At 28.9% G+C, this 25,497-nt stretch overlaps 3 protein-coding genes across 5 annotated transcripts; 2 read left to right on the forward strand and 1 right to left on the reverse strand.

Moving 5' to 3' along the window:
* Window positions 1-1,942: 1,942 nt before the first annotated feature.
* LOC113856430 lies at window positions 1,943-2,284 on the reverse strand. Its single transcript, XM_027488246.1, has one exon. The coding sequence runs from the start codon at window positions 2,278-2,280 to the stop codon at window positions 2,011-2,013; it is 270 nt and encodes an 89-aa protein (XP_027344047.1). The 5' UTR covers window positions 2,281-2,284; the 3' UTR covers window positions 1,943-2,010.
* A 13,854-nt stretch (window positions 2,285-16,138) lies between these two features.
* Window positions 16,139-17,566, forward strand: LOC113855902 (coumaroyl-CoA:anthocyanidin 3-O-glucoside-6''-O-coumaroyltransferase 1-like). Its single transcript, XM_027487532.1, has one exon. The coding sequence runs from the start codon at window positions 16,139-16,141 to the stop codon at window positions 17,564-17,566; it is 1,428 nt and encodes a 475-aa protein (XP_027343333.1).
* A 4,030-nt stretch (window positions 17,567-21,596) lies between these two features.
* LOC113854887 (protein THYLAKOID FORMATION 1, chloroplastic-like) lies at window positions 21,597-25,287 on the forward strand. Of its 3 annotated transcripts, none has more exons than XM_027486187.1 (5): window positions 21,597-21,950; window positions 22,787-23,054; window positions 23,462-23,678; window positions 23,988-24,103; window positions 24,857-25,287. In XM_027486187.1, the coding sequence occupies exons 1-5, from the start codon at window positions 21,752-21,754 to the stop codon at window positions 24,945-24,947; spliced, it is 891 nt and encodes a 296-aa protein (XP_027341988.1). In that variant the 5' UTR covers window positions 21,597-21,751; the 3' UTR covers window positions 24,948-25,287. The 3 variants fall into 3 exon arrangements, with proteins under 3 accessions (XP_027341988.1, XP_027341989.1, XP_027341990.1); XM_027486188.1 differs by having other exon boundaries at window positions 21,620-21,950; window positions 23,462-23,618; window positions 24,857-25,209; XM_027486189.1 differs by having other exon boundaries at window positions 21,749-21,950; window positions 22,828-23,054; window positions 24,857-25,209.
* Window positions 25,288-25,497: the final 210 nt, after the last annotated feature.

The raw sequence follows: 25,497 nt of genomic DNA on the forward strand, positions 1-25,497 counted from the left end.
TGACAAAGATTAGAAAGTAAACGGTGCTAATAGTTATCTTAATTTTTTAGTGGAATGTAAGAACAAGGTAGTGTCTAGTGGTTTTGGATGTGTGTTTGAACTTTTGGACAATAACGATGAGTTGATGATGAGTGAATGGTTTGTTCTTAATATATATAGTGTGAGATAGAGACAATAGAAGGCACAAAAAGTAGTTTAGTATGGGTGTAAAACCAGAGGCAGGGGAGTGGAGTGTGGGCGATATTTGGTGGAAAAGGCACATGGTTTTTGTTTGTGAGACGAATATCTGAATTGGGCATCCAAGAATCTCTCAAACAGGTTGTGTCTAGGACTTCACTTGTAGTTGTAGGACCACACATGACAAAACTTGCAATTACCAACGATGGATTATGTTATGGCTGATTGGAAACGACAAAAGATGATGATGATGCTTATCCGTTTTGTAGTGCTCTATCCGCCAACTGCGCACGTTGTTTGTTTATAAAGAGAAATTCGGCTAGTACTACGTGGAGCCAAAACCACTAATTCCAAGGTTGAACTTGGAAGGTAACTCGTAGTAGATAGCCAAGGGATGATGATGTTAAATTTAGTACCTAGACTTTATCATATATATGGATTATAGTTACCGATGTATGTGGGCGCGGATAAGATGTGGATAATAGGCAAAAAAATTCATAGATGATGTTAAGTGACGTGATGATTAAACAAAGAATAATTATTATAAATATTTATTATTATTATTATTTCACTGAAAATACATATAAATTAAATAATAAAGGTTATTTATTCCATATAATAACTAAGATAAGCCCTCTTGTTTCTCGATTCTTGCTAGGTTTCATTTGAAGTAAGTAATAAGATTTGGAGTTGAGTGCCAATCGAACTTTCCCTCGTCGGAAATAAAAAACAATTTTATTATAATCATAGATGAAAAGTAAATTATGGGTAATGAATCAAGGGTTGAATATGTGAATATCTGTTAGATATAAATACGACACTTACTTTTTTTAAAAGATAATATTAATGAATTTTCTAAAAATATTTATTAAAAAACTAAAGGTATAAATTTTTTATGAAAATTTATCAATATAATTTTTAATTTAATATATCCATATTTTAATTTTTAATAAAAATTATTTATCATATTCTTAATTAATATTTTTAAAGTACTAGTTAGATAGATTCCTTCTCCAAAATTTATGTTAATTTAGGTACTGATACCTTGTAGCTGTTCTCATGTTGATTATTAATTGACGGTTTGGGGGGACAAGGGAATTAATTGACTGATACTTTACATTTTCTTTTTTTACTATATTACTTATTATATCTATTATTCTTTTTCAGATTTTTCTCTTCTATTTTAAAGTATATATCCCGCTTTAAAAGAAAATTTCTTATGAGTTATTAAAAACTGGTCACATATCACAAGCAAACAAATTTGCCTCTAAAATAGTATTTTCTCACATAAAGAGCTTTAGATTTGGGGGGGGGGGGGGGTTGAGTGAAATGAAATTTAGACTTTTTATTGTTTAAATTATGGAAAATAAGATAGTGTTATGATGCGTGATAAACTGAATTCTAATTTGTTTTATCTATTACTCCTCGTTACTAAATATGAAGTGGAAACATTTTTTTCTCATCATAAAAATATCTAATAAAAAATGAATATTTTATTCTATTGTATTTCACTTACAGCTAAATATTCAAATATAGCATTAAATCCCCGTTCAAAAATGGAGGAAAACTTTGGAAAAAAAAAATGAAGTGACAAAAAGTTTCGAGGCCAAAGCACGTAAATTTTTATTGATATGGCAATTTACAGTCATATCTGATCGAATACACAAAAAGCAGCAGTCACCACGATCAAAACATTGCACAATTAGTCCACCAAAAGTGCAGTTATGAGCACTGAGCCCTTTAATTTCATAGAACTATGTGGCTGATCAATGGCGCCATATTGTTGTGCCATGCTGAATTATGCCAACATTTATCATTAATCTAGTTAATGTTCTAAGAATTGGGACCCCATGTGCTTAAGTACATTACGGTTCTCAGAGACTCCTCTGATTTCCTATTCTTTTCATCTCTCAGCTTTTTCGAAATTGCTGAAGGAAGAGGAGAAGAAAGCTTCTTGGCCTGAGTTGCCGACCCTATTTGGTTCTTGGCATGTTGAGCTATTGACTTCATGGTGTTATTCGTTTTGCAATACCCGTGATCCTTCATGGTCTCAACTACTCCAACAGTGGTTGCAACAACAAAAGCTCCTCGATTTGCACACATGTTATTGGTGAGTTTAAGGTACTATGACTGTAAGTGTGAGCTAAGAAATGGGTTGGTATTATATAGAGATTAAAGTGTGGTGACAAGACTTCTGCTTTGGGAGGAACACCAGATACTACGGTTTTGGTTGTTACTGGTGGTTTGGACTGCGTGGATAGCCAAAGGTTTTTCTTTTCATTCGTGTTAGAGCCGTAACTAAGTTGCCACATTCCTTTCCTTTGTCTTTATTGATTCGCTTTTGTCTTCAAACAGCTGACTCTACAGTCGACTTTGCATTTTGTTATCATTATTATTATCATGAAACACTGCATTTTATTGTTGTAATTATTGCTGGCTGCTACCAAGTGCCAGGCCTTTTATGCGGCACATGGTTTTGCCATTGGCCCATAATATAATTAATTGGACCCGTAGTTTAGGACCAATACCATTGTTTATTAAGTGGTGATGAGGTGGGGGCATACCCAGAGAGCTACAATATGTTCCGTGTTAGTTGAGAATTGAGGGAAAATGATTAGGACAGTGACATGTGTTTGGCATTACCCACATACACTTGCAAATGAAAATGTTTGCTAATTAATTTGGCTTAAATAAATGACTGACCATAAATGAAGTTCAGAGTCTTCTTTTGAGGAAATGGCAAGTTCCTCCAAGTCCAAGTATGGCTAGATTTAGTTGACACTTGAAAGCATTTTCCCTTGAGGAGCGCTGAAGTCTCACGATAGAACAGAAATGTGATTAGAAATACGTTAATTTTTTTTGTAAATCAACATAAATCTAATACGTTATAAATAATAGTGTTACAGTAAATATAAATAACGTGCTTTTTATTTTAAAATACATTTTACCTCTTTAGGTCTTGTGTAAATTATTTCCTTGAATGTGTACACAAGTATCCCTAAAATTATAAAAAAATATCCTAACGTATCAGCAAATGTTAAATGACGTCCATATACTGAGTGCAAGATGCTGAACCCACTGTGTAATGTTTTTCTCTTCCTCCAAGGCTCCAACCATAAAAACTTGTTTACCGTGTTATGTCGTGCATATCTGATCAAGGGTAAATATTTTTCCAGGCTTTTATGGGATGTGAGATGGCTGGAAGGAAGTATGAAAAGAATAAAATGCAATGGATGATGTGATGAAAAGAGAAACAAAATAAATATAAAAGAAACAAAGATAAAATGGGTATGAGAAGAATTGCAATCCGTAAAACAAATTAAGGTATGAACGAAAGGATAATCCATAAAATGTATTAGTATCAGAAAACCAAGCTTTTTGAATGCTTGTGACATGACTTCCAATTTCATTTCGAAATGTATCGGTAGCATTTCTCTTGCTTGTCGTTGGGATGAAAAAAGTTGTGTACTTCAATCAAAATATAGCCGATCCATATGTTTGTTAAAATTGGTGCTATACAGTGTAGTCAATACATTCCGATGATTCATCTTGTTATTATAGTATTCTTAACGTTGGGTTGGAGTTTATGTAGGTAGCAATACATTCCGATCATTCATCTTGTTATTATACTATTCTTAATGTTGGGTTGAAAAATTTAGATAAAAAATAATATAATGAGTAGTACATCACAATGCAATTTCAAATTCTTAACGTAATAAGTGTTTGGATTTACCTTCTTATTAATTCTAATACTCTCCTTCAAGTGTGAATACAATGACGCTTTTTGTCCTCCATATTTATATGTGGATGCTATTAGCTGTTTGCTAGAGCTTATTTAATGTTATCATTTCTTCTGTATTACACTTTCACATTGATCATGCGTGTTATAATGTTGGAGCTCTCTCTGCTATAACTCAGCTGATCACTTAGATTGACCCAGCTCTAATACCAATTTATTAGGTTGAAGAGTTTAGATAAAGAACCTTATAATAAGTATGACACCATAATGCAATTCCAAAATCTTAAAGCAACAAGAAATTAGGTCTATTTTTTTATACTCTTAACTTGCTCATATTTAATTTCATGTGGATACTTGATTCCAACACTTAACAAAGAATTTGCAAACACAAAATCAAGAAAAAAGGGTTTATATTAAACTGATTTGGTAGTAAGAGAAATGTCGTATATTAATAGAAGGTATCTTATTACTATGTAATCGTCGGAGAGCATTTTTCAGTTCAGAGTTGACGGTTTGTATCAACGTGTGTTTTTTGGTAAGGTGGAGTATCCTGGGACTTCGAATTTCAGAGAATACTAGTATTTTTTATTTAAATCAATAAAACTTAATTGTATATACATATTATAATCACATTATCAATTTGCTAAAATTGATTTTAATGGTGTCATAAATTTTATAATTAATGTAAAAGGATTTTATGAGATGTATTTTTTTAAAATATTAAATCAGATCTATTGTATTGCATAGTAAATTAAATTTAAAACAAAATATGCTAAATTATATTTTTAAAGTTAAGAAAATATATTGTTATAAAAATTTAATCATACATAGATATAATATATTTAAATTGAGAATAATTTTATTTCTCCTAACCAATGGGTTCCTTTTTTTAGTTCTGAGATCTCTAATTGGTTATTTTCAAATTTATCAAAGAATAATTTGAATATATTTCACAACTAGAATCTTATTTCTAGTTTTGTTGTTTGCCACCTTTCGAAAGATCAAAATTAGTTCATTTTTCAATAACTTTCTTCTCGGGTTTGTTATTTAACTCAAAAATCTTTAATTGATGCTAATTATTTTTACACTTGTAACAGGTCCAAGTCTTCGAGTCTCTCTAGTCTAGCTTCTAATTTTGGTATAGTCAATTGGACTCCTCCTTCTATTGACCAGCTTAAATTAAACGTGAATGAGGCTGTTTCTGGGGCTAGTGGTGCGTCTGCCTGTGGAGGCTTGATTCGCAACAGTTGTGGTAGTTTTAGAATGGGCTTTTGCAATAGTTTAGCTCCCTGTTCCTCTCTGTTGAACTTTGGGGCATTTTTCAAGGTATTCAATTAATTATTTCTATAAAGATTCAGGTTCTTTAGATTGAGAGTAGTTCAAAAGAGGCTATTAATCTGGTCTTGCATGTTCAACCTCCTTCTCATCCTCTCTTTTCTTTGATTTGTAATATTAGGAATGCCCTAAAATTTATTAAATTTGTTAGATTTTTCATATTTTTAGAAAAGTCAACATTTGTGTTGATTTTCTTGCTAAGTTAGGTTTGGTTTCTCCTAGCTCCTTGTCTCAATTTGAGGTGCTCCTTCCTTCTCTTTTGCCTTTTCTTTCTTTAGATTCTAGTTCGTAGGACTTTTCTAGGTCGTTAGCCTAAGTTTTTATTTGTTTCAAACTTTTAAGCCCCTTTGTATAGGAAAAAAATATATTTAAATTGAAAAACTAATTTATATAAATAAAAATATATTATTAAAATGAAGTGAAATAGAATTAATAAATTTATAATTAGTGTTTGCTACTATACCAATAAATTTAAAAAGATATTGTATATTTTTTAAATTGACAGTTATAATTTATTTTTAAAAATTAAATGATATTTATGTTTTTTTAAATAAATTAATAACTCTATTATATATTTTAGTATAAAATTAATAATTATTATTATGTTACATGTGAGAGAATATAAAATATATTTTTAGTTATAAAATAAAGTAAAAATTATCTATAAATTTTTTAATAATATTGTTAAAAGGTTAAAATAAAAATAATATATATAATATAATTTATATGTTTAATAAAAATTAAAATAAATAATATATTTTACTTGACAATTTATAGAAGATAAATGTCATGTTAAATTACTTTCTAATCATTTAAACATAAATTTATTGTTATCGTATAAATAAATAAATAAAATTAATAATGATTAATATTAAAAGTAAAAGGTAATTTTAAATAATATTTTTATTTTTTTTCTTTTTTAGTGTATAAGAGTCATTTAGCAATTAAAATAAAAAATAATAATAAACCATGTCATTAATTCTATGTCACTCAAATTAGATTATAAAAATATATCTATGTATTATTTATTAATTCACATAAAAGAGTACTAATACTCCCTTTTAACTAATTAATAAGGATTGAAATTTATTGAAATCAAATATCAAATTTAAATACTTATATCAATAACTTTTTATACAATGCAGACTTTATTAATTTAATTGTTAGTTTGAAACATTTTATTAATTGGTTTAAGTTTGTAAAACTTTATATAAAAATAAAATTAATAATACTTCATTATATTGTTTTATTTTAATTTATAATGTGTTAGTAAATTATAAATAAATATTAATTATTAGACAAATTTATGTGAAATTTAATATATATAATTATAAAAATATATATTAAATAATTTTATAATTAAATTAATTAATCTCAAAATAATTACTAGATAACTTAACCGTTAAACTTATATTTTATTGTACGGTGAATGAATAAACGCATTTAAATTCAAATGCGGTGGCCGTAAAGATGATAATCTTTACTTAAATTATATCATCCCAATCATCTAGACAATGAATAACTAAATTTTACCCCTACATTTTGCAGATACATTGCAAGTTTCGTGAAAGGTCATTAGATTTTGTTTATTCATATATACATGAACGTCTTGATGCATTGTGCTGGCCTTTCGTTCAACTAGAACTATATTTTCATGCAAACAGAAAGACTTAATTCGAAATATATATTTTATATTTAATATACAAACACAATCACACACTCTCCAACTCGAGAGAGCGGTAGAAAGCCCATTTTAAAGTCAAGGCATGAAAGATCAGGCTACAAAGGGCCTCATGCCTGGGATGAAACCTGTTAGGGGTCTTTCCCACGATAAAGAGAAGGTGAAGATGGTGGAAGCATATGGAAAATGCCAATTGAAGGAAGCAGAGAGAGCTGAAATGCTTATATGCATCTCATTTGTTGGGGACCCAAATGAACATTTTTCTGTGTGTATGTTTGTGTTTGAAACCTGACTAAAATCACGTTAAACTATGTTAACGTGAAGAGTATAATTTGTATTATTGAAATGGATCTCTGTTTGTGTAACCAGGTGCTTGTGTGTATACTATGTGTGCCCTATTTTTCCCTTTGGAAGTTGCCAATTCCAATAACATGGAGAGTATTTTTTATAGCTTGTTATACTAATTCTAAACGTACTTTATAATAACGTTGTCACGTTGTCTCATAATTCATACCTTTTTGAATTCTCCTTATGCGCAGAGCTGTATTTATATATATATAATGTTATGAAGTCTTCGTTGAAAAAGTTTATAATTTTGGGGAGGCAGTTCAAGCTTACAAGAAATCATCTTGACAGATATGTTTGTTTGAATGTTAATGACGACACTAAACCCTTCGTAGAGTCGAGAAACTCGATATCGATTATTTTTTTACTGCAACGTATTGATCAAGAAACTTGTTATCGTGCCAAATGATTGAAATGGCAACACGTTCCTTTTATATATTGTATAACATGAGTATTTGACCCATTTAAGATAAATATTAAAAAAAACTTTAGAAAGTAATACATGGAGTTATAATTCTTGTATAATGAAATATATACCTATATAATAAATAAAAAATTGGAAAATAATAATGATTATTATTTATTTCACACTTTACCATTTTAAAAGAGTTAAATTCCTCTAACACATTTTTTATTAGTGATTTATTTTCTAAAATTTTTTCATTAATTATCTCACAAAATATGTCACCTTCTAGAGTAAGCATTAGCATTTAAAAAACAATCGATGTAATTATTTTTGTTATTTGGTCAAATCATTATTTAATACACATGAGTAGGGTTTTTGGTCACAGCAGGTTCATTTTTGTTGTCGAAGTTTAAAGATTCAAATAAGGCCCAAATTAGATTCCGTTAAGGTGGCTTTGTGGGAAAGTGGAGCCCATGAAGAACGTAAAGGCCCAAAACAGATTCGTATTAAGTTGACTTTGGGGGACAGTGGAGGGCATGAAGAACATAAAGGGAGACAGTGGTGCTGGTTTCTTAATACTAATTAATTAATCACCTTTCTTTTTACTTTTCATTTCCCCTTGACCCTGTTTTTTGTTTACTCCGTGAAGCTTAGCCATTAATCAACTTTATTAGTCATTATGCACTGTTTTGGATAAAGAAGGGTGGACAGGCTTGGCACAAAATTAACCAACTAGTCAATGCGTTTCTTTCCACCTGTTACTGTACAATTCACAAAACTAGATATATTCCTCACTAATCACTATCATCAATCATCATTAACATTTTTGGTAAATGCAAGCTGATATTCTTCAATCCTAGTTCTTTATTCCCTCTGTAAATAGTTGTAACAATTTTCACAAACAAATATCAAATGTTACACAAGCACTCCAATATTATTTTCATAAAAGGGAAGCAGAGATTTTATATTGAGTTTTGAGTTTTAACTCAACATTTACAAAGCTCTATATACAATACAGCTGCTGCATATATTTTCAGGAAAAAAAAAACATTATAATATTGAAAAATGAAAAACATTAGGTGTGATAATGATAACAAATATCATACCTGCCCCTTTAGTTAGGACCCCAGCAACTCAAGTACATCACAGTTCTTAGAGACTCTTCTGCTTTTTTAAACCTATCAACAGAACCAACATTGCTGTTCTTGGCATGATGAAGCTCATTTTCATAAACACTACCAGCAATACGATTCTCTGGCTTGGAGGGAGAAGCAGAAGAGAAAGGGGTTCTTGAGGAGCCTTTTTCAGAGCTAATGAGGTTGTCTTTTCTTGTTGATCCATCTTTGATTCCTTCCTCCATGTTTGGAACTACTTGGAGAATATCTTAGCTCATGTACCTTGCAATCATCGCCAATTTCGAAACAAAACCTTGTTATCACACATCATGATTTTTCGGGAAGAGGGCTTGATATAGCTAGATTTAGACAAGGAAGATTAAAGAATACAACTTGCTATAAAAAGAACATAGGAGGCCACACTACTCACCCATTTGAAACCGAGGTTACATATAGGTTATATAAAGAAATGGAAATGACATTACTAAATTTTTTACTGCTATAATTTCCAAAAAAATTATAAAAGATAATGAATTTAATTTGATGAACGGTAAATAACGCGTTAGCATGTTACTCTAAGAATTTGAATTTTAAATTAATCGTACTATCATAGTCATCATTAAACTTTTTAATTTTTTAGTGATGTTTTGTTTATAGTGTAATATTTCATAGTAATTTTAAATTAAAGAGTATAAATTTGTTAAGAATTATTATTTTTTCTATTTACCTTACAAATTAAGAGGGTTAAATTATTTTTGTAAATGAATAAAGAATCTCTTCTATAGATAGATAGAGAGGGAAATATACCAACTCAGTGTTAAATATTATTTTCAGAAAATTTAAAATTATTTAAGTAAATTTTAAATTAAAGACCTCATTTATAACATAAATAAAATATCTTACAGTTATGCTTCTAATATAATATAGACTTTCTTTTTCATACTGAAAATTGCATTTAAAATATCCTTCCTTCTTGCTTATAATATATTGCAGGCTTCCTTTTTATACTAAAAAAAATCCATTTTCCTTCAATAAAATGGATAAGTAATACCATTTCGACGCAGCTCCAAGAGAGCATACTACCCACTGATATTTTTGCTCTATCTAACTCTTACATTGCAAGTGAATTATAATTAATCAACGACAATCGAAAACCGCGTTACGATCACCTGTTAGGTTGCATTGTAATGTCTTTACACCGGCGTCGTAAACACCTATAGATAAAGCAGTGAATGTTGAGAATCATCTCACTTTCTTTCCTTTTATTTTTTTAGTTATATATTCATAGAATAATTATGAATGACAGTTTTTTTCTCTCTAAATACTGTATTTACTAAGATTCAAATTCGAAACTACAAATTAATACTGGAATAAATTTGACTAAGCTAATATATTTTTTAATTAATTCATATAATATAAATTTAAATCTTAATTTTTAATATGAAGGCGTGTATTAATATATTTTATTTTATTTTATTACATAAATGCAAAATCATTTAATATATATTTTCATATTCAATTTAATATTTTGTAAGGAAGAGAAGGAAATGGGAGTAAGAAATAATTTTAACTCTCCTCCAAAAATGAGAGAACATAGAAGGGAGATAATTTTCTGAACAAGTTAGACAAAGTTAATCATAATCTAATATATATATTATCCATCTGAAATATATAATATTAATTTGCTTAGTTTCTTTCCTCTCTTTTTTCCCTTTTTCTTATTGTAAATTAAATAAGGTATTTCTTATCTTTATAAAGAAAACCTTGAGCCCCGTCCAATCATGCCCTTCCCTTCTTTCTCTTCTTTCGTTTGAATCAAACAGACTTTATCTTACGTTATTTCACCCATTTTGAAAGAACTTTTTTGTAAATTTACTTCTATTAATTAGGGGTGTATTGAATAAAAACTAGTTGAAAAAAAAAAAAGATTCAAAGTTAAAAAGTTATTTTCTTCCTCTGAAGTCAAAATTACAAAGTTTCTCTGTGCCTGACAACCAAAGACTAATGCTAAATAAAAAGTTATTATTAATTTTTAAGGCTAAATTTAAAATTTAGTAATTATATATTTTTAATAAATTATAGAATTTTAATTTATATTATCATTTAGATATATAGTTTCATATACTATAAAAAAAATAAGATTCAATGTTTTTTTATATTTTAATATGATTTAATGATGAAAATAGTTTATAAAACTGAATATAAAAGATGTAAAGTTAGTAGAAATTTTGTATTAGAAATTAAAAAAAGAAAAGGGAGAGTTATTGATGGTCCAACATGGTTCACGGTGTGCTCGAGAGTCATGGTCCAACATTCTGCTATGCTCCTTTGTCCATGTGAATCACTTTCTGCAAGGTTGCTGATATCCAATTTATTGCAACTAAAGGTGTAGTTAATCATAGAGCTGAATATACTTAATTGATTCCTCGTGCACTGTTCGGTGCTTCTTGTTGCTGTGCAGAACTCTCTGTTCAAAGTCTAACTTCAATTACCGCAATAAAGTGCATCTATTTATACATTTGCAGTTTGGTTCATTTTTTAACTCTCATTTTGCAAATTCAATCGAACTAAATCAATTCAACTGCAAACGTCTTAATCTTATATTAATTCCTTATTCTATCTTTCTATAAGTATTAATCTAAATTATATTTTATTATATATATAATTATTATTTATGATTTATAATTTAGATTAAGTTGTGATTCTTGATAAAATTTAATATTTTCAATTAATTTTTTAATAATTAATACGAATTTAAATTTTTATTTAATGAATATTTTCTCTTAAATAAAAAAATTAATTATTAGAAAATTTACGTTATTGAAAATATATTCATACTCTAATTAATATATTATTTATTTACTAGTTAAATTTTCTCTCTTAAAAAATAAAAAAAAGTGATAAAAGATAGAAAAAACGTCAAATCACAAAATATTACTTCAAAATTACTCAATTGATTCAAACAAAACTGTAAATTTTATTTATAATATGTTCAAATACTATAAAGACTCATTTTAGAAAATAATTGTTTTTTTTTATTTTTTTTGTATTTGTTTTTTAATATTTTAAAACAAACGCAATTAAATATACGTATTAACCTATTTTTGTAAATTAAAATTATTAAAGTGAATTTTAATTTCTATAATTTTTTTCATATATATGATAAAAATTAAGTTTTAATAGTATTTAAGAGTTCGACTATTCATTACTTGATTAAGACTTTATTAATCATTTTTACCCTTATATCCTCTAAAGTAAATTATTTAAAAATTAGAAAATTTATTAAATTAGTAATAAAGAAATATAATTTAAAGTAATATAATTTACTCGCAATTCAATTCTTATTCAATTAGTAATAAAGAAATATAATTTAAAATTTTATATAATATTAAAGAATAAACTAACATACCAAAAACTATATATGTTTATAAATAAATAAATATCAAAATACCACTCAATTTTATCAATTTATATAATATTTGTATTTTTATATATTATAAAACATAGTAGTGATGATTTTCGAAAAATAATTATTATTTTTTATGATTTTTATACTATTTATTGTATTTCAATTAAAATATTGCATTATGATGAAAATAACTTTTTATCCTATTTAATTAAAATAAATAGACGAGTGTGCCAGAAAGCTGTGGAGTGATTGAAAACAGATGCTGAGTTAGATAAAAAGAAAAAAGAAAAATTCTGTTTACAGTTTTATATTTAGTTTGATATATATGTAATTTTAGTTTTTTATTTTATTTTTTATAGTTAACTAATTTTTTAAAAGTATTAATTTATTTTTTTGATGGTTTCATTTTTTTATTTAAAATATTTAAATTTATATTTTTATTCAAAATATTAAATAATGAAAAGAGATTCATTAAAATAATTCCAAGTAATTTATTCTATTTAATAATTTTTTATATACATTATATTTATTAACTTAACAGTTAAATTATAAAATATCATCTTCATTATTATATAGATTAAATTTCAAATAACATAAATAATTTTAGGTTCATAATTTTATAGTTAATGTTAAAATAATTTTATTGAGATATTTTTAAAATTTTAAATATTCATAAAATGAATTTAGTCATTGAAAATTTTTAAATTAATTATTTATTTAATAAAAAATATTGAGCTAAATTATATAATCATATATGCTTTTTTATTTTTAAAAAAATATATAATTTTTATAAAATGTTTTAGGGGAAAAGGCCGGGTCCATCTCTGTTTGCTGTTCTATCACAATCCATAATGTAATTTTATTATCACCATATCTGTTTGTGTTTTGGGCCAATCACGAAACTGATAAATAATTAACTATGCAAATGAATAAGGTTCCATCTGTAATTCACGATTCATTGTTCTTTTGGCACTTTTGACCACTGAATGTTGATTGCCAACAAGATTCTCTCTAAATTATATTGAGAACTGATCGAAGATAATAAGGTAACACTAAAACAGCGTCTTTATCTTAATTGAATCTTGATATTATCCTTTTATAAAAATGTCCTTTTCGTTATCTATTATGCTATATTAACCCTTCTTTAAGAGGATAATTTTCTTTAATTTATTTTGAGTGCTTTGTATTTTACAGTTTCGTTTTTAATTCTAATTTTTTATTTAATTTTCATTTTTAACGATATATTAAAATATATATTTTATAAATTACAATCATTAGAATCAATGCTTAGTATATTAAGGGATTAAAATATATAAAAACTTTAAGACTAAAATTAAGACATAATAAAATGATAAGGATTAAAATATAAATTTATAAAGCTACAAATTTTTTAAAAATATAAATTATAAGGGGCAAAAATGTACGAAACTTAAAATCATTGATTGAATTGTCACATTGAAAATTACAAATAAAATATAGTAAGGAGTTTTCATTTTAAATTATGGAAAGCTCTTATTGAATACGTGAGGCACGTTCTCTCCTCAAGCATTGGATTAGAAGGCATATGCCCACGTGAAGCGAAGAACACTACTCGCAGAGTGTATCCTAAGGGGATAAGATTAACAGTATCGCTCCACGTTAGACTGAGAAATAATTTTGTTTCCCTATAAGCTTTCTTCAAACAAATGCTAGCTACTGTCTTTACCCTTTCTCTTTAATTTAATGCCACTCTTACATTAAATTCTATCATATCCTTATTTTCAAAAACAAAATAACAATACTGATTGGAAAGTTAAAATAGCAAGTGTGAATAAGAAAAATTTACATTATATATAATACCTTAAAATCTTAATTCCTAGCTAACATGAGACAATATCAACTCTCTTAGGTTGTTATACAAATATGTAAGGATAAGTTGTAAAAAGAGAAACAAATTGGGGGCTTAGTAAAGTTTTGTGAGTTCACTTTTATTTTTATTTTATTTTTGGTCTAAAAATCAAAATTCGGTTGAGACCTTCTAACAAGAATTTTTCAAAGAAGTAAAAAAGAATCACTTGTTATGAATAAAAATGCCAAGGTGAAAAAACAAAAGGCTATTTGCTATGGTTCATGAGGGAAACAATATATGTGATTTAGCCGGAGCTAAGTTGTGAAGTAAGTTGGGTCATTTAGAAAGAAAAAATAAAGTAAGTTATCATAGCATATAATCTACAAAAGTTTGCACAACGGTTTATTTGATTTTAGCAGTACCACACAAGGAGGTGATCGAGGCTCTCATATTTATAAGCTCTATTTATTGCATCATATGCCAATTCTTTCTGTTTCTAATTATCTTATTAATTTTTAAATGGTTTCATTTTTATCTCGTCAATCCAAACAAAATTTAACTGATACTTTTTTATTGTTTAATTAGAAATGACACAACTTCACATTCACAAACACAAACAGCACTGTATGAGGTGAAGGAATAAGAACGTTTGTTTCTAGTTTTTGTTATAAGAAAATAAAATAAAGATTTTATTAATTTTAATCTCTAAGATGAAGAATAAACAGTTAATAATAATAAAATTTTATTAAAAAAATAAATATTTATTATATTTTTATAATTTTAATATAATAATTATATATTTTTTATAATTTTTTTATTTTTGATACTTAAAACTCAATCCTAAGTGTTAAGATTAATAAAACTATAAAATAATTAATAATTATAAGATTCATTAATTGTCATGTGAGTTTCTATTTATTTTAAGTGTGTGATGTAGTACTCTAAATTTTTTTTATGAATATCGTACCTAAAAACTTTTTACCAATAAAAATAAAACACATGACAAATTAAAAAAAATATATTATTTATATTATTTGTTATATGATCTTATTATATATATTATATATTAATTTTTTATTTTTTATAATTTTTTAAATTTAAATAAAATATTATTTATATTTAAGCAATTTCTATTTATTATAAATAAAAAAATTATAACATAATACATTAATATAATAATAAAAGTAAGAACCTAAAAAATGTATTAATATAATAATATTATTTTATTTTTTAATTTAAGTTTATTTAATTTTAATAAATATAATAATTTATTATTTAATTACGTATATAAATATTTTTAATTTTAAATAAAATATAATTTTTATTTATTATTAATAAAAAAATATAACATAATATATTAATATAATAATTAAATATTAATAATAATAAAATTAAAAATATAAAAAATATATTAATATAATAATATTATTTTATTTTTAAATTTTAGTTTGTCTAATTTTAAATATGTCTTAATTCTATTTGAAAATTTTAATAATTTTTTAACTTATTTAAATATAATAAATATAATAATTTATTATTAAATAAATTTATTATTTAAATATACATTTAAATATTATTGGTTAAATTTTTTTATCTACAGTATCCTAAAATTTTTTTGTAAGATATTACAGAATTTACCTTTATTTTATCCTTGTAAGATATCTTCTCCGTTAAATGTAGTTTTAAATAGTTGACAAACCTTGATCAAGTGGACTTTCTTACTATAATACCTCAAATATATGTTGAAAAAAAAAAGAAACTAAAAAGGAAAGGAGTTATACATTAGTGATGGTGCTTTAAGGCAATGTTCCAAACTGTGTCTACCAAGGTACATGCACGTGACTACTGCGAAATCAAAGCAAACGCCTCGGATCCCCTCGGAACAGCAACCCACATTGTATTACACACACACAGCCACACGCGTAAACATCAACGCCAAACATTTTACATTTGTCATACAAATCCTGTACAGCCGTAGGAACGAACCAATAATATAGTCCAAGTTGCATGCATGGTCCCTCTGTTCCACCACCATAATTACCAGGCTTTGTTTGAGTGTTCCGCTCCTCCTCCATCTCATTTCAGAACCAGCATTGCATTAACATGGCTCATGAAACCAATGGTGAAGCAGTAGTGAGGCTCATAGAACAGTGTCAAGTAGCTCCACCATCAGGTTCACTTCCTTCAACCACCCTTCCCCTCACTTTCTTCGATATTCCATGGTTCTTATGCCGGCCAGTCCAACGCATCTTCTTCTACCACTTTCCTCATTCCACTCGTCACTTTCTCGAATCTACACTTCCTATTCTCAAACAATCTCTTTCACTCACACTCCAACACTTCTTTCCTTTTGCCTCTAACATAGTTGTCCCTCCACAATTCCATCTTTCTTATATTCGATACCTTAATGGTGACTCACTCTCCTTTACTGTTGCTGAGTCTGCGGCAGATTTCAACCTTCTGGTATCCGATTCACCGCAAGATGTTCGAAACTGGCACCCTCTTGTCCCTACTTTGCCTCCAACACGTACTGAGGAGGATGGCACACGTGTGATCCCTCTCATGGCAATCCAAATAACGGTTCTACCAAACAATGGACTTAGCATCTGTGTTACTTTCAACCACCTTGCTAGCGATGGCAAGTCACTTCATCATTTCATGAAGTTTTGGGCCTCAGTTTGCAAGGCAAGAGGGGATATGGCTTCTCTTGAAGTCTCTTTGTCATTTCCTTCCCACGAAAGGGACAAAGTTAAAGACTTCAAAGGACTTAAGCTCCTCTACTTAGAAGAACTTCAAATTCGTGATCAGGCGAAAAACATGGAGTTTAGAGAGCTAGCGAAAGATGTTTTGACTAACAAGGTACGGTTCACTCTAGTGTTGAGTCGTGAAAAAGTTGACAAACTAAAGAAATGGGTCACTCTTAAATGTGCTAACCACGATTCTGTGCCATTGCACATATCAACCTTTGTGGTGACATGCTCCTTGATTTGGGGTTGCATGATAAAATCAAAGGTCAACGGAGACAACTACGATGGAAGAGAATGTGATGATCTTTGCAACTTGGTGATTCTAGCGGATTGTCGTGATCGTCCTGAATTTTCATTACCTTCAACGTATTTTGGGAATTGCTTAGTTTCTTGCATTGTGGCAATTAAGAGGAGTGAGCTAGTGAGAGAAAATGGTTTCATTGAGGGGGCAAATGCTATTGAAAGACATGTCCGAGATTTGAGGAGTGATGCTTTGAGAAAGGCTGAAACATTGTTCTCAGACTATAAAGAATTGAGAAAACCTTGCAATTCTGTGTTAGTAGTTGCGGGCTCACCAAAACTGGCCGTGTATGAGACTGATTTTGGATGGGGTAAGCCTAAGAAATCTGAAGCAGTGCATATTGATTCGTCAGAATCCATTTCTCTTTCTGATTGTAGAGACAAAAAAGGTGGAATTGAGGTTGGATTGGCGCTTGAAAGAACTCAGATGAATAATTTCATCAACATCTTAGAGGAGCAACTCAATAATATAATTTCTGAGTGAACCGTTACGTGCACTACTTGTATATTTCAATATTTTTTTCCAAATTTTATTGAAATCAAATATAAATAAAGTCTCACATGAAATGAGATATGGACAAATTAAGAGTATGTAAGTAGCAGATTGATGCACCTATTATCTTAAAGTTTTTGGTTGCATTTTAATGTTTCTCACTTATGAGGCTCCATTCCTTACTCCCCTCGCCAGCTCTGGTATTAGAGTTCTGGGCTTAAACAACCTCGTGTTAAAATAAGTAGATATTCTATTTTAGTGTGATATACCTGTATTTTATAATAGGTTGAGCGCTTGCTTAATGTCTAATTGAAGTGATGTACTTATAGTTCATAATAAGCATTTGAACTGTTTTAAGTGTTGAATTCATGTAGGTCTAGAACTTAGACTTCGCTGTATTGGTCAACAAGGGATTTGTCCTATTGTAATTGATTTCTTAGTTTTCTCTTTTTTAGGTATATTTTTATATACATATAATGAAAAAAAAAGTAAAAAATTTGTTGAGTCAAGTATAATTTAAGTAGCCTACATTGTTTAATATTAGAGAAAGTGACTAGTATATAGGAGATAGTGACTTATAGTGGATCCAAGTCAATGTATCATGAATGTACTAATAAAATGGAAGCATTGACAAGTGAGAAAAATGATGTGCTCCAATAGTAAAGTGAGCTCCAATATTTATGTCGTGGTGACTCAACCTACATCAGTGATTTGATACAACAAACTTAAGTATAATATTTTATATAATTTTAATTTTTAATTGTTTAAATATTAGAATTGCTTTAAAATAAAAAAGAACATTACTTCATTTTATGTTTTTTATGTTAAAAAGTAGGATTAATCTTCTAAAAGAATAACATAATTTTGTATATATGAATACTTTTATGAAAATGCAACGAATAAGAATAGAAAATAATAATACAGACAAAAAAGATAGATCACAAAGATGAAAAGGAAAAGAAGACAAGCAATTTATGTGGTTCATCCTATAAGAATTTGGACTACATACACAGAGACAATGAATTACTATGTTTTTAAATAATAGTATAGAGATAGTAATTACAAAGATGATTTAGGATCCCTTATATAAAGAGTGCCAAGAAATAGAAACTAATAACTATCATAACAAAAAATAATCACTACTTTAACTTATATTTGTACATAACCAATAGAGGAGAAGTTCAAGGTATTCTTCCACAAATCTTCACCTTCCATTGGAACCTCTAAGCTACGTAAATATTGCTATAAGATTCGCCACCGCCAGTCACAAAGGACTATTTCCAATAGTCAACGTTAAGAAAGTTCAAACAATACATAAACTTGATTCTAGGAATAGGTTTTGTAAAGTGATATATAAAATCATGTTTGATTCTTTCACACTAGACTTGATCTTTTGCCTAGCATATGACATTCAAATCACATAAGGTCAAAGCATGTTCTTGGCTTGGCTGCTTTTGTTAAGGTATAGATAATGCAATTGAAGGTTGTAAGTGACTTTCGAACTCACCAAAGAATTTTCAATGGTGAAAGCATAATTGTAATGGTGTTTACGGTGAAAAATGATAGTTGTAAACAAATAATTTAAAGATCAATCTGGGGACTGCATTTAGGTTCTCTTTGGGTTCTTTTAAGTGTTTTGTTAACGTGATGCTCAAATTAACGGTGTAAAAGAGTATTAAGCAAGAATAGTGAATAATAAATGGGCAGAATTGAATCAAATGTAGATGTTCTTTACAGAAAGTGCTAAATAGGAAATGAATTGCAATAATTGAAATAAGCATCAAGCTAGAATTAAAATACGGAAATGTAAATGCAAGAATGTAAAGGTGTGTGAATGTAAACGTACGACTCCTAGCAATGAACAACAACAACCGTTATGTCTCCTTGTAGCTGGTGTCTGGCGCGGTGCAGGGTTTCAGCGTCTCAGAGAGTTTAGGTGCGGTGTCAGGGTGCAAAAAGTCGTCCGCTGTGAAATAGTGCTTTGGAGTATTTATAGACATGAAGATCACCACCGTTTTCCTCCTTTTGCGGGCACTTCTCAGTAACTGCCTTCAACTGTTGATGCTCACTATCCACGATTGCTTGTGATCGTGCTATTTGTTGGGGCTGTAACCGCTATTGCCCATGATCTCCTTTGCGTAGTGGTGAATGTTGATAATTGCTGGTAACCGCTTTTGAATTTTTCAATACTCCTATCTTTCGAGTATTTCTGAGAGAAACCTAGGAGACTCTTTTAATGTTATGGCCTTAGAATAGTTTCTTCTTAACTTCTCTTTTCGAGCCATCCTGGAGTTTTGAGAGTCTGTCTTGATCTTGTGGACTTAGAACATTTTCTTTGCTTATTTCTGTTTTTCAAGCAATTCTGGAGGAAATCTGGAGCTCAGCCAAGTTTGTGGACTTAGAATATTTTCTTGCTTTTCGACTAGTTTTGGGTGTTAGGTACTTGGAAACTCCTCAAATATTCCTCGAAAAGCCATCAGTTTTTGTGGACTTAGAATATTTTCCTGTTAATCCTGTTTTTCGAGCAGTTTTGGGTGTTAGGTACTTGAAAACTCCTCGAAAAACCATCAGTTTTGTGGACTTGGAATATTTTCTTACCAGTTCTATTTTTCGAGTAGTTTTGGGTGTCAGTGACTTAAAAACTCCTCAAAACTTCTCGAAAAAGCCTTTAATTTTGTGGTCTTAGAATATTTTCTTGTCTTTCAAGCAATTTAGAGAAAAATCCACAACGTGACAAAAATCTCCTAAAATAGCTCGAAATGTGTTCCTTTTAATTAAAACCAAAGATCTTCTAATATTCTCTTATGTTCAAGCTTATCTTTTGTTCCTTCTTGACCCTCAAAACTTGTTGAAATGTAGTTTCCTTCAAAATGATTTTTAACTTAGAAAATTTTCCTTATCCCAAACAAATGGATTTTTTCTATCCAATTCAGATGCATAGTCTTAGTCTAAATACGTGCAAGATAACAATTTGTATAAGCTCCACATACAAGATCAACATCTGATATTCCTTTCAAATATCAAAAGTAAGTGAGTTTATTATTAATTTCTTTTTTTACATACACAAGGAATTAAATTTAATATTTTACTTAAGTGATATTGAGTGGCTTATTACTTAAAACTAACTTTCGTTGGTATATAATTTTTTTTCTTTAGTATGATAATTGATTAAGAATGAAACTTATTATATTATAAATTGAAATAAAATTATATTTCATACAATTACTTATTTTTGAAAGATATTTAGAATAATTACGTATAAAATGAGAGAAATTTATACAAAAATATTTGGAATAACCACGTATAAAATAGAGAAATTTATACAACCCTTTCGATAAAAGAGGTTGAGTAAATACTCGTTAGTCAACGAGGTCTCTTATAATTGCAATTAGAAATTTCAAAATTCCCGATTGGCTCTTCCAAGCATTTACTCTTTTGTTAGTTATTATTATTAATTTTATTTTTCATTTAAGAAAATTAAAATTAAAAAAATAATTATATATACCAGTTATTATGACTTTAACGGAAGAAGTATATACTCTTGACAAACTGAAAATACTTTATTTTCGAAAGAAAATGAATATACGAAGTAAAATTATTATTTTTTGTTAATCTCAATTTTATGAGACTTTAAACATACAAAAATAACAAATTATTATTGATATAAGTATTTATTTTACTTTTTATATTTTTAATATAATAATATTTTAATAAAATTTTATTTATTTTTATACTTAAACTTAATTTTAAAGACTGAAATTAAAAATTAAAATACTTATGCTTATAAAATATTCTAATTGAAAATAATTATATATATATTTGGACTTCAAAAAACTAGATTGAAAAATTGCACCTTTGATATTGGTCATGGCGGGACTCCATACACTTGTTGGAGAAAATTGTAATATTTTTATATCATAGTTTAGAAAGAAAGCAGTGTCCCGCCAAATTTCAACGTGTCATTATGTCAGCGGCTCCTTGGAAAGTTGACAAAAAGAGGTTTCGGTTTCGGTTTCAGTTTGAGACTTCAGGGTGTGGATAAGCTTTTTTCTTGTGCTTTGTTTCCAACACATACGTTTGAAAGCAATGCAAGTCACCTCTGAACATTGTCCTATCATGAGGGACACTTTGTGATTGCTTCTCTTGTTCTCTTCTGCTACTTCCATTTTTCCACCCATGGCGGCTCTCACTTCTCTCTCTTTCTCAGCACTGATTCATTCCTCAGAAAGAAAAGTGACCCTCTCTTCCACTCGTTTTCTGGCTTCTTGTTCAGAACTCTTGGGGTTCCCCACCCATTTCTCGTACCATTATGTGGATGTTCGAGCTTCTAACTCCTCGTCTAAGATGGTTGTTCAAAGCATGTCTTCTGCTTCAGGTTCGTGTCTATGTTTTGTTTACATCAAGTGTGAGGAAAGAGATGTAATTTTCCCCCCATGTTTTAGGACTTGCTTCAGAGAAAAACCAAATGAAGTGGAGGCAAAAAAACTGAATTTTTATATGAGTTGCAGAAAAGATATCATAAACAGGTAGACAGCTGGTTTTAAAAAGGAAGAGGGTTCTTGAAACTACATGGGTTTCTTTCTATTAGTAGGTACCCCCATTCAGATATATGATTGTACGATTTGGCATTAAGCTGAATAGATTGACGTGCTGAAATTTTTTGGACCCTTTTTTGGTTGCTGGAAAATATGCTTTCCATTCACCAAAATTGAAGCACTTGTTGAATCAGTTTTTTAAAATGATAATTTATATAATAAATTTAATTATAAGATTTATTGAGATAAGTGAAAATTAACTTATTAAATAAAATAAAAAAAGTTTGGGTCATAAATTATTTTCACAATCTATTATAAACTTGGTGATATGTAATCAAATTAATCTCATTGAACAAGATTACTTTCTATAAATGATACTTATACCATATAAAAAAATTAATCTCAGTTTTAAATTTATATTAAAATGTGTGTTTTCATTAAAAATGCAGTATGAATTTTTATAAAATTAATTTTAAATTATTAGTGTATGTAATCAAATTAATCTCAATTTTAAATTAAAATGTCTGTTCTAAAAAAATATATAAAAGTTGAATTTTTATCGCTAAAACAAACAGGAGCTAAGTTCTAAGACATACTGCTAGAAAGGGAGGAATAAATAAAAGTAGAAAATGAACCTTGTTATCAATAGTTGTTCATGTGTTTGCATGATCTGCAGATGTTCCTACTGTTTCTGAGTCAAAGTTAAATTTCCTCAAGGCATATAAGCGACCAATCCCTAGTATCTACAACACCACACTGCAGGAGCTCATGGTCCAGCAACATTTAATGAGATACAAGAGATCTTACCGCTATGACCCTGTGTTTGCTCTTGGTTTTGTCACTGTATATGATAAACTCATGGAAGGGTATCCTAGTGATGAGGACCGAGATGCCATCTTCCAAGCATACATTAAAGCATTGAAGGAAGATCCAGAAAAATATAGGTTAGAAGATTGAGGAATTTGTTCTTCTCTTTATTTCTTTTTGTGATTCCTGCTCCAAACCTCTGACTAAATTATTGAAAAATAACAATTGTAAGCCACTGCAGACTATGTTCACCTTGAATTATTAATTGAAGAGGAAGGTGGTGTAATGGAATGATATCCCGCTTGATTAATTAATTCTGATAGAGTTTTTGAACAATTTTATTGCATTTGAACTAAGCTATCATCATAGTATTATTTATGTCCCTGATTGTTTATGAAAATTTTGATCTGTGCATTAGTCGCTAGAAATAGTTTTATCTAAAGAAAATGTTTGTGAAAGAAAATCTTCTAGCAGAAATAAAAGCAGCATTATCTGTGTCATTTTTAATCTCACACAAAATGATATTTCACACTACCTTCTACAGAATGGATGCACAGAAGTTGGAAGAGTGGGCTAGGGCTCAAAACTCAACTACCCTGGTTGAGTTTTCATCCAAAGGAGGAGAAGTTGAAGGGATGTTAAAGGATATTGCAGAAAGAGCAGGAGGAAAGGGGGGATTCAGTTATAGTCGTTTCTTTGCAGTAGGTCTCTTTCGGCTTCTTGAGTTGGCGAATGCAACAGAACCAACAATTTTGGAAAAGGTTAACAAATTCATTTGAGACATCATGACTTGTTATTTGTTTTTATTAAATACTGATATCATTTTTTGTAGTGTTTTGTTTTTGAAAATTGAAGTTGAACCTACCAAGTCTAGTTCTTATGTACATAAGTTCTAGCAAACTACAAAAAAATGAAATTGCAACATATTTTGAAGCGATTAATGATATCTTTGATCTGATCTGTCTCCCTCCAAGGATTGCTCTACATATAAAGATTGTAAAATTTCTAGTCATACATCCTAAGTAATGTTTGTACTTATTATCAATTAATCTTTGATGTCAACTTAACAGCTTTGTGCTGCTTTGAACATCAACAAAAGAAGTGTTGATCGGGACTTGGACGTGTATCGTAATCTGCTTTCAAAGTTGGTTCAAGCAAAAGAGCTGCTAAAGGAGTATGTTGACAGGTAAACATCAAACCAATGAACCATTCAATCTCATAGCTTTCCATTTGAGGTATTATTGGTGAATGTTAAAACTTCTGAATTTTCTTTTCCACACATTGCCATGAGTTTGAAGTTGCAATTATATTAAATATTAATTTCTTTGGGACCCTAATTTGAACATCTGATTAACTTATAATTTAAATTTGAGATGTTTTGCTTGACCTTAAGTTCGCAGTTGTAACTTTACTAAGTTTAGTTGAGACAGAGAAGGCATTTAGAAGAACTTCCAGAAAGTTGATAGAAATAACTTGTAGCTTTCGTATATATTTTTCAGCTTATTTCAGTATGCTACTCAATATAACTTATCAAAATAAGTATTTTTAGCTTATTCTAAGAAAATATATGGTCAACTTTATCGGATAAGTCCTCATATAAAAATAATTTATTGAACAGGTACTTAATTATGTTTTCATACGCACCTAAATTCAACATTCTGTCCATAGTAGCCATTTCAGAAAACATGAGAATGAAAAGTTTTGGTGGCGAATTGAAAAGTGAAAACAATAGTCTCAAGTTCAAAATTTATTTTACTATAGAGCCCTAAACGAATCTGATGTTCCATCTGCTCAGTGGTCAATAAATTAAGCTCCCGGTCGAAGTCTATGTACTTTAGTACCTAAATTCTTGTACTACTAAATATGACAGATTTACAGTTATAACATGCTTGTTTTCCTTAGCAAGATTTCGGTTCATTGAAATGATATTTTGCTTCAGGGAGAAGAAGAAAAGAGAAGAAAGGGCTGAACCACAAAAGACTAACGAGGCCATCACACAATGTTTGGGACAAGAATTGCCTGGTCTGTAGCTATGGTCTTCTGAAACGATCTCCTAGTGGAGACTTCTTATCCTTGACATGCTTTTTTGTTAATCCATTAATGAGTTGGATAAGCAAAGTCAACACTTCTATCATCTTGATTTTGCAGAGTTTTACTCATCTAAAGGGTAGGATGTACTTCAGGATAAAATATCGTAATAACAGTTGATTAAAAAATATCAGATTGAGATTTAGATAAAAATACATGTAAATGTTAAATAAATTGCAAGTTGTTATAATCTCAAATTTTTATTTTATAGTTAACTGTTATTTACTATACAACTTTTTTTGTATAATGTTTACTGCACTTCAAATAAATCAAATTCTTGATTTTACAGTTGTAATCTTCGGTCATGGACTCATGGTGATCCACCTAAATCCTTGTTTTACCAAAACTGGTTTTTATCCGTCCAACTCGATTGCTCGTATTTTTTTTTTTCTTGTCACAAATGTATTTCGTGGTTCTCAAAGGCAAGTATGAATGCATTTCAGCGTGTCTATCACCCTTCACATACCATATTCATTGTTAAAAGTCGCTATC

This window comes from Abrus precatorius, unplaced genomic scaffold (genome assembly GCF_003935025.1).
Source record: "Abrus precatorius isolate BTA unplaced genomic scaffold, Abrus_2018 Scaffold11, whole genome shotgun sequence".
NCBI classification, from domain to species: domain Eukaryota; kingdom Viridiplantae; phylum Streptophyta; class Magnoliopsida; order Fabales; family Fabaceae; genus Abrus; species Abrus precatorius.